General features: G+C 41.6%; 1 protein-coding gene across 1 annotated transcript in view; it reads left to right on the top strand.

The window, feature by feature from the left end:
* The window catches only part of NUP160 (nucleoporin 160), a gene marked incomplete at its 5' end in the record, with an annotated part of 92,848 nt that overhangs the window by 73,336 nt on the left and 9,021 nt on the right, over positions 1–10,491 (top strand). The window contains 5 exon segments of the mRNA XM_027775432.1: positions 1–70; positions 268–391; positions 1,833–1,934; positions 4,225–4,366; positions 8,158–8,283. Coding sequence (XP_027631233.1) covers positions 1–70; positions 268–391; positions 1,833–1,934; positions 4,225–4,366; positions 8,158–8,283 — 564 coding nt within the window.

Below are 10,491 nucleotides of genomic sequence, written 5' to 3'. Positions count from 1 at the left end.
AAAGAGTGTTCCTTGGCTCGCATTCGCCTCACTTTGGCTCAGCATGATCCTTCAGCAGTTGCAATTGCAGGTGGGAACTCAGCAGTTAAACCATCCAACCTGTCAGTACCAGAAACAGAAGTTAGGGCCTAACAGTGGACTTAATATGCTAGATGGATCCAGTGTCTGGGATTACTACTCAGCTATTCGTTCATCAACAAAGCTAAAGTCTTTGTTCTCATTTGCATGTGCCTGTGGATACTAAATAGCCTTTCTCCATTTCCACAGGAAGTTCATCAGCAGAGGAGATGGTCACTCTCTTGGTCCAGGCTGGCCTTTTTGACACTGCCATATCACTGTGTCAGACCTTCAAGCTTCCCTTAACACCTGTCTTTGAGGGACTTGCTTTCAAGTACGTATAACATTTTCTTTTCATAGTCTCTAATTTTCTTTTTTTTTTTTAATAATTATTTTATTTAACTTTATTTTACCTTACTTATTTTAATTTGAGCAGAGTGAGAGAGAGAAAAACAGAGAGAGGGAATGTGAGAAAGCAAGCCTGCAGGTCCAGGACTCAAACCTCAGTCAGCCATGTGGGAATCCAGTGTCTTTAACCACCACGCCACCTGCCAGCCCCTGTAGTCTCTTAATTGTCTAATGTAAAGTATCATCTTACTGTTCAGCGTAAAGCAGCAATCACAAGCTAGTAGGTCATTTGTAGTTGTAACAAGGTGTTTTGTTTAATACATGCAGTGATTTTGTTTGTTTCTGTTGTTTTTAAGTGGCTTGTGATTTTGCATTAAACAAAAATTCTTGAGTAGCCAGCCAGTGGCATGGTGGTTAAGGTGGCTTGATCCCACAGAGCCAACTGTGCACGTCAAATCCTGGATCTAGTGCCTTGAAAAACACACCAGGTACATGAGTATGCCTAGCCAAAATCCCAAGAAGAGAATGGAGAGAAGGGATTGTGGCATTGCCATCCTCCCAGGAATGTTATCTCACTTTTTCTGTCTCTGTCCAGCAAGCATTCACACCTGAGAGCAAATTTAATCTTGATTCATAGCTTCCATTAAGGAATCAGAAGAGCAAATAACCTGAGTTGAACAATTGTGTTTATTTTAGATAAGGCATATAATACAGTCTCTTTGGTCTTTTAGGACATTATTGAAAAGTATTTCTTATTAAAGTTACCTTATACCTGGGAACCAGCAGTTAGCGTAATGACTGTGTTGCTGGACTCCCACGTAGTTGACCGCAGTTCGCGTCGCGGACCCAGTGGCTTAAAACTCACACCGGGCGCGTGTGCGTGCATGCCCAAGATCCCGAGAGGAGAATGGAGGAGAAGGGATTGCGGCGTGACCATCCCCTCTGGGGGTTGATTTCTCGCTTTCTGTCTCTCTGTCTCTCTGTCTATCTGGCGAGCGCACGCGCCCTATAGCAAAAACCTCTCAAAAAAAAAAAAAAAGTTACCTTATACCTATTAGTCAAGTGGTTTATGAACTGAAAAAGCTTTTTAAATTTTTTTTTGGAATTATTTTTATTTTATTCATTGTCATTATTTTATTTTATTTTTTGAAGTTAACCAGAGATAGATAGACAGAAGGAAAGTGAGAAAGCAAGCTGCCATGTCTGGGACTTGAACCACAGTTAGCCATGTGGGAGTTCAGCTGCCTTAATCACCTTAACCACCATCTGCTGGCCCCCAAATTAAAAATATTTTTTTTTTTTTTTTGAGTACTGAACAGTAGACAAGAGCTAAACTTAAGTTGTTCTCGTTTCTCTCTAATTTTAGTAGCAAAATAGCAGTACGTTTCAGCAATTAGTTTACTGTTGTGGACCCATCTTCATTGCAGATGCATCAAATTGCAGTTTGGAGGTGAAGCAGCGCAAGCAGAAGCCTGGGCCTGGCTAGCAGCCAATCAGCTTTCATCTGTCATCACTACCAAGGAGTCCAGGTATAGCACTGGTGCTCACCTGGCCCTGGGTGGGTCTGCCTGTCTCTATACTGTACCTCTCTTTGATTAAATTGTCCTATGCAGACTTTTTCCTTTTTCCTTAATTTTTTTGGCCAAGGTTTTGTAGAATCTAAAAGATTGTGATTTATGACGTCATATCATTTATTGTCCAAGATGTCATTGTCCATGAATTGCCTCGTTCTTTGTAACTCCCTCCTTAGAGGCTTATCAAGGAGAGGTGCTCTTACAAGTGGAAGTCTCCATTCTCTTGGTCTCAGAGTCCAATGTTTCTTTTCCCCACTGCATCTAATGACTATATGATTGTCATTACACTGTCCTTTTTATTTTCTCTCTGTGTTGGGCAGTTAGACACGGTTTTACTGTATTACAGTCCTCCCACCTCAGCCTCCCTAGTAGCTTGGGCTCCTGGTGTGTACCACCATCCCTAGCTTATAGTGTCCTCATACAGTTGTATCTGCCTACTGTTGAGCCACTCACCAACCTCCAGTGTTTGCCACAGCTTCTCCAGATCTCTCTCCATTTACTTTGCAAGCGCACCCAATTGGTGTCTACCTGAATTTCCTTGAGTTTCTGCTTCGGAATCTTTCTTTTTTTCTTTTTTTTTGGAGAGGTTTTTGCTATAGGGTGCTTGCGCTCGCCAGAGAGACAGAGAGATAGAAAGCGAGAAATCACCCCCCAGGTGGGATGGCCACGCTACAATCCCTTCTCCTCCATTTTCCTCTCGGGATCTTGGGCACACATGCACACGCACCTGGCGTGAGTTTTAAGCCACCGGGTCCAGGACGCAAACTGTGGTCGACTACATGGGAGTCCAGCGACACAGCCATTACGCTAACTGCTGGTCCCTGCTTCGGAATCTTTCTTAACAATCCTAATCCTCAGCAAATTTCCCTTCCTAAACTACATTTACAATTTGTGTCATGCAGGTTCGCAGTTTAGGATAGTAATAACATTTGAGAATTTGGAAGGTCTCCCACATTAGTTTTCAACTTCTAAGTTAGTACTTCAGAATCACTGACTAAAATGCAGATCATGAAGCCAGCTATGATGGCCACGCTGAAGTAACATGACATACCAAGCTTGATCCTGGCTGCCTGAGGCACGGCGGGGGCAGATCATGGCATGAAGACCCTGTTGAGGATGCCGGTCTCTCTGTCTCTCTCATGGAGGAAATAATAAAAACGTAAAATATAGAGAGAGGGGCCAGCAGGTGGTTTGCTGGTTAAGGTGCTGGATTTCCACTTGGCTGACCGTGGTGCAAGTCTTAGACCTGACAGCTTGCTTTCTTGCTTTCCCTTTCTCTCTGTCTCTCTCTGGTCAAATTAAAAACAATAATAACAAATGGAGTTAAATAAATAGTTTAATATTAAACCATTATTTGAAAAATAATGCACCCTAGTCTTTAGCCAGAACTTCTACATGATTCTAATGCTTGATGAAGTTTAGGATCCAGTGACCTGAGCCAGTTTTCTTGTTTTAGAAATCCTGAAATAAAGACTTAAATAAATTATATAGTCAATCATGTAATTAGTGGGAGAAAAATAAAACAAATTGGGGCAAACAAGTGCCGTATTGGTTTAGGTGCTAGACACCCACATGGGTAAACCAGTGGTTCACGTCTCGGACCTGGAATCTTGAAACTCATCTAGACATATGTATGTGTGTGCCCAAAATCCCAAGAGGAGAATGGAGAAGAAAGGATAACAGTGTGACCATCTCCCTAAGGGATGACCTCACTTTCTCTCTCTGTCTCTCTCTGTCTCTGGCAAACACATGCGCCCCATAGCAAAAATCTCTCTTTAAAAAAAAAATAAAGGAAGAAAACAGGGACCAGAAGATGGCATAATGGTTACATTGCTGAACTCCCACTTAGTCAACCGTGGTTCGACTCAGACCTGGCAGCTTAAACTCACTCTGGGCACGTGTACATGCGTGCCCAAAATGCTGAGAGAACAAAGGAGAAGGGATTGCAATGTAGCCATCCCCCCTGTGGGGGCGTGATTTCTCACTTTGTATCTCTCTCTCTGTCTCTCTGGCAAGCATATATAGCCTATAACAAAAATCTCTCTTAAAAAAATAAATAAACCAAGTCATCCAGTATATAGTACTCTCTTCCTAAGTCATATTGCCGTTAGTCATATTGATTACTACATTATTAATTATTATTGATTCACTGTGAGAGTCTAAAGATTTTTCTTTATAAATACATACTTTGGTGCTAAAAATATCGATAAAGAATCTGAAATTACCCTTTTTGCTTTTTTTTAAGTGCTACAGATGAAGCATGGCGACTATTATCAACTTTCCTGGAAAGGTACAAAGTCCAGAATAACTTGTATCATCACTGTGTAATAAACAAGCTCTTATCTCATGGAGTGCCTCTGCCTAATTGGCTTATAAACAGTTACAAGGTAAGTGGTGTCTTAACTTTAGAGGACAGGACCCATGGCACAGGGGTTAGCGTTAGGCAGAAGGAGCCAGATCTCACATGAACAACGGGTTTGAATCCCAGCCTCCTCAGCTGTACGTTGGGCGTGTGTATGCATGTCCAGGATCCTGATAGGATAGAGAATTGGAGAGAAGATTGCAGCATGGCAGAGCCCATTTGGAGATGCTTGCTTTCTCTCTCCTCTCTCTGCCTCTCTCCACTCTCACTTTCCCTCCCTCCTTCCCTGTTTCTTTCTTGCTCTCTCTTGAGTATGTGCACATGCTCTTTGTGATAAAAGACATACATATATACATGAACTTGTAGAGAGTGGGAACCAACTCATTATCATGCTGAATAGCTTCATGAGATGATTAAAAAGAAAACCAGAGTGATAATTTATGAGAACACACTGCCTTATATACTTTGGGCAACTTCTCAATCGTAGACAAAAATACTAAGAATTCAACTTCAGTTCTACACATAGTACATTTCCGATTCCACAGCATAGTAATGAGGCTAAAGCCTGCTTATGTGCACACTAAACAATGAATTTATATTTAGAACTATGAGGCTAGCATAACACAGTAATTACTATTGGTTGCACAAAAATTTCACAGCAGTGGGCAGACTAGTTTTCAGCTACAACAGAGTTCTTTAAAGTTGATTGTCAAAATTAGGTTCTTGGACCATCTGCATCAGGATTATTTAATTGATGGGCTAGTTCAAAATTAAGATTCTTGGACTCCATCCCAGACTTACAGAGTCAAATTATCTGGGGTTGGGAGCCAAATCTACATCGTAACATGCTCCTAATTTAATTTTGTGCATGTCTTAGTTTGAGACGTATTATATCTGATCCACTTTGGGCAGACTGAGGAAAGAGAATCTTAAGGTTAAAATTAGGAACGTTCGTCTGTTCTTTTAAGTTACAAAGTAGAGAAAGCAGACCATCCCATGACCTGGTGGTTAAGGTATTCAGATCCCACATGACCAGCTGCACAATTTGAATCCTGGACTGAGTGGCTTGAAAAATACTGGGCACATTGAAAAAACCCTGAAAGGAGGGAGAATTGGAAGAGAAGTGATTGCAGCGAGACCATACCCCAGGGGGCCTGCTTTTCCACTCCCTCCCCCATTTGTGCTTTCGTGGCGAAACTTAAAAAGGTAGTAAAGGTAATCAGATGTGATCAAATCAGAATATAGGAGCCAGGTGTCAGGGTGCATGTTTCTAATGCCAGCTACTCAGGAAATTGGGGCAAGAAGATCATGAGTTTGAGGCTAGCCTGGATAGCATAGTGAGACCTTGTCTCTAAAATAAATAAGTAAATCATGAGGCTATAGCAAGTGTACCTAACATAAATAATACAGTGCTTCCAAATCAAAAGTGCATCACTTTTCTTTCACCCTAAATTAAATACAAATAAGATACAGATTTAAAATCAATAACTCTGGAATCAGCAGATTGCAGCGTAATGGTATATTGCTAGACTCCCACATAGTTGACCACGGTTTGAGCCCCAGACCCAGAGGCTTAAAACTGACTCAGGGTTGGGAACCAGCAGTTAGCGTAATGGCTATGTCGCTGGACTCCCACGTAGTCAACCGCAGTTCGCGTCCCGGACCCGGTGGCTTAAAACTCGCGCCGGGCGCGTGTGCGTGCATGCCCAAGACCCCGAGAGGAGAATGGAGGAGAAGGGATTGCGGCGTGACCATCCCCCCTGGGGGGTGATTTCTCGCTTTCTGTCTTCATGTCTCTCTCTGTCTGTCTGGTGAGCGCACGCGCCCTACAGTGAAAACCTCTCCAAAAAAAAAAAAAAAACTGACTCAGGGTTGTGGGGGATAGCTGGTGGTGTGGTGGTTAAGGGTGCCTCCCACTTGGCTGATCATAGTTCGAGTCCCAGACCTAGCGACTTGCTTTCTCACTTTCTCTTTCTCTCTCTTTCTCTCTCTCTCTCTCTCTCTCTCTTTCTCACTCTCTCCCTCTTTCCTTCCCTGGTCAAATTAAAAGAAAGGAAGGAAGTTGAATAAAATTAAAAAATTAACACCAGGGGATGGGAAGGGTGGGCCCTAGGTGGCGTAGTAGTTAAGGTGCTGGACACTCCCACATGGTTGAGCACAGTTTGAGTCCTGGACCTGGTGGTTTGCTTTCTCACTTTCCCTCTTCCTCTCTGTGCCTCTCTCTGGTCAAATTAAAGAAATGAATGAATGAGGGACCAGCAGATGGCATAATGGTTATGTCACTGGACTCCCACTCAGTCGACTGATTTGAGTCCCAGACCTGGCAACTTAAAACTCATGGGGGGTGCGGGACAGGTGGCGTGGTAGTTAAGAGTGCTAGATTTCCACATGGCCGACTATGGTTCATGTCCTGGACCTGGCAGATTGCTTTCTTTCCCCCACTTTCTCTCTGTCCCTCTCTGGGCAAATTAAAATAAATATGTAACTATAGTGAAATAAAATAATTATTAAAGAAAAAAAAAAGCTGGCGTGTGTGAGGAGACTGGAGAAGAGATTGTGGTGTGGCCATCCCTGGAGATGGGGGTGAGGGTGTGTGTTCTCATTTTATGTCTGTCTTTCTGGTGGAGAAGTTGTTTTAAAAAAAAAAAAAAAAAAAAAAAAAAAAAAAAAAAAAAGAAAGAAAAAAAAACTGTCTTGGAAAAAAACAATTAAAGGGCTGACAGGTGGCATGGTAGTTAAGACAGCTAGACTCCCACATGGGGTTCAGGTCTCAGACCTGGTGTCTTGCTTTCTCACTTTTCTTCTTTCTCTCTCTCTGGTCAACTTGAAAAACATAAAATAAATACAATAAATTCTACAAAAAGAATAAATAAAATTAAAATAAATAATTCTTAAAAAGAAAAAAAAAAAGCGCCAAGCACATGTGCATGTGTGCCCAGTATCCTGAGAGGAGAATGGAAAAGAAGAGATTGCAGCATGGCCTTCACCCCGGGGGATGATTTCTTACTTTCTATCTCTCTGTCTTTCTCCATCTCTCTGGCAAGTGCACATGCCCTATGGCAAAAATCTCTCCAAAAAAAAAATATATATATATATGAATGCAATAAAATTGGTGACTCTTTGAACTCCTTTTATATTTGTTATTCATATATTTCTGCGAATTAATGTGAACGTATTGTCACTTTAGTACCCAGCATCCTTGGAGAGGTTTGTTGACTTTACTAATTCGAAAACTGAAATAGGGAGAAGTTAAAATATGTCTTAGATCACAGAACAGTGAGGAATGCCTTTTAACAGATAAGAGCCTCCCAGATACCTAGCGATAACTGGCCTCTAGAGAATCCCACTTTTACCCTAAAATACAGATGAGGAAACCAAGACACTCGTTTATTATATTGAGAAATGTAAATGCTAGGGGACCAGACATCCAGCATCCTTTGGTCATTGCCTAAGAAAGATAGGAGGACATAATATATCTTTTTTTTTAAAATAAACATTTATCAATTGATTATGATCTTCAAGCCACTGGGTTCAGGATTTGTACTATGGTTGGCCATGTAGGAATCCAGCACCTTGACCTCCATACCACCTGCTGGCCCAGTATAATTTTTTTTTTAAGAATTAATCTATTTTTCTTTATTTATTTATTTTAATTTGACCAGAAAGAGATAGAAAGAGAGAAGAGGAAAGTGAGAAAGCAAGCCACCAGGTCCGGGACTCAAACCGCCATTGGCCATGTGGGAGTCCAGCACCCTTAAAGGTCATGCCACCTCCTGGCCCCCCCGTATAATATTCTTAATTACTAACTTTTTGCAGAAGGTCGATGCTGCTGAATTGCTTCGTCTATATTTAAACTATGACCTTTTAGAAGAAGCTGTGGATTTGGTCTCAGAATATGTGGATGCCGTATTGGGAAAAGGACATCAGTACTTCGGAATTGAGGTAAGCATATATAGGCATTTCTGTTTTCACTGGGTATTGGCACACTAACGTGAAGATCTAAAAGTAAACTGTACTGTATGTTAATGTGTTTAACATTTACTATTTGTAGTTATACAGCTAGCATTGGCACTCTAGGGTCTAGTCCCCTGTTCATCAAATAGGAATACATTTCATTTTTCTCCAACAAAAGAATGTGGCCATACAGCCCAGCTGCAGTGGCACAGACAGGAGGGCACTGCTGTGTGGTATCTGAGGCTGCGTGGGAAGCCCGGATTTGGGCACAGTGACCCTCACTGAGGTCCTCACTGATTGGCAGTCTGGGGCAGGAGAATTTTGGCATGGCAAGACTGTCACAAATACCTCTCTTGGGAGAGCCAGTAGCCTGTTAGTTAAGGGCACTGGATCCCACATAACTTATTATGTGGTTCAAGACTCCACAGTTCGAAAAACATGCCAGGTACATATATGTGTGTGCCCCAAATCCTACCAGGATGGAGAAATGAAGAAGGGAGTATGGTGTGACCATTTTCCATGGGAGGGTGCCCTTTCTCTTTCTGACAAGTATGCATGTCCCTTGGAATATTTTTTTTTTTAATTTAAAAATAAAAAGTACCCCTCTCTCTCTCTTACTTTAAACAACAAAAAGATTGTGGCTTTAGTTAGTATTTGATAGAGACAGGTAAATAAAAACAAAATGATATTTCGTATGTACAGGGGTTGTACTGCCTCTACAAGCATTTTCTCACTTAATCCTGTTTGTTTTTAATTTGCCAGAGGACATGTATGCTCACCTGCAGGATGGGGAGAAAGCACTCTCCAGTGGAGTGTGGTCACTCTGTAGTCCCTTCTCCATTTAAATGTCCTTTTAGGATTTGGGGCTTATACACACACACACATCTTCCCAGTATGTCTTTCAAGCTGCTAAGGCTGGATTCAAACCCCGAGTCAGCCATGTTGCTATCTGGTTCTCTAAACCACCAGAACACGGACCCAACCCATCTCACTTAATTTTTTTCTTTTTTTAGAGTTTTCTTATAGGGCACCTGTACTTACTGGAGAGAGGCAGAGAGAAAGTGAGAAATACCTCCTAAGGGGGGGTGGCCACACCAAAATCCATTCTTCTGGGGTTTTGAGCACGCATGCATATGTGCCAGTTCCAATACGTGACCCGTGGTCGACCATGTAGAAGTCTAGCACTTTAACCACCCGCCACCTGTTGGCTCCCGCTTAATTCTTTTCTTTTCTTTTCTTTTCTTTTCTTTTCTTTTCTTTTTTTTTTTTAAGAATTATTTAATTTTACTTATTCTTTTTTTTTTTTTTAATTTTGTTTTTATTTTTTAAATTTGACTAGAGACAGAGAGGAAAAGTAAGAAAGCAAGCCACCAGGTCCACCATGGTCAGCCATGTGGGAGTGTCCAGTGCCCCAACCACCATGCCACCCGCTGGCCCCTTCCTGCTTAATTCTTAGAGTAGCCTTCCAAGCTTCCACTTTAGTAGCTGTTTTAGTTCCTTTTTTAATTTTTATATCCAAGCAGAGGAGCCAGCAGGTAGCATGGTAATTAAGGGCACTGGACTTCATATGGCCAACAACTGTGGTTCGAGTCCCAGACCTGGCAGTTTGTTTTCTCATTTTCCCTTTCTCTCTCTTTCTCTCTCAATATCCACTCTGTCCCTCTGTGGTCAAATTAAAATTAAATAAATAAATAAATAAAGTTAAAATAATTATTTAAAAAAAAAATCCAAGCAGAAACAGACTCTGAGATTAAGTTGCTGAAATTCACACGGATGGTGAACAAAACAGCCAGTTCTAATTAACTAACAGAGCCAAGTTCTTAAACTCTCAGGATTGAGATTTTCTTTACTATTTTTTCTGTTTTCTATTTCAGGCTGGAAATGGGATTGTTCATTGACAATTCAGAGATGAGTTTTACTGAGTGTGTTTATCCTTAATATACAGTAAGGCTCCTTTAAGACAAAAAATATGACCCAGCCTCAGCGGTACAGTCAGTAAGACACTGTTGAACAATGCTGGAGTCACATGGAAGGCCCAGGTTCAAATCCTGGACCTGCTGGACAATTAGGCACAGCAGTGCAAGCCTGTCATCTTATCTACCTGAGAGACTGGGGTGGGAGGATCGTGGCGTGGTGAGACTCTGTCAAAAATGCCTAAAATTCCTTTCTACCTATCTGTCCATTCTTTATTCTTTC

The sequence above is a fragment of the Tupaia chinensis genome, unplaced genomic scaffold, assembly GCF_000334495.1.
Source record: "Tupaia chinensis unplaced genomic scaffold, TupChi_1.0 Scaffold000561_1, whole genome shotgun sequence".
NCBI classification, from domain to species: Eukaryota; Metazoa; Chordata; class Mammalia; order Scandentia; family Tupaiidae; genus Tupaia; species Tupaia belangeri.
This window is presented reverse-complemented; position numbering and strand designations above follow the sequence as displayed.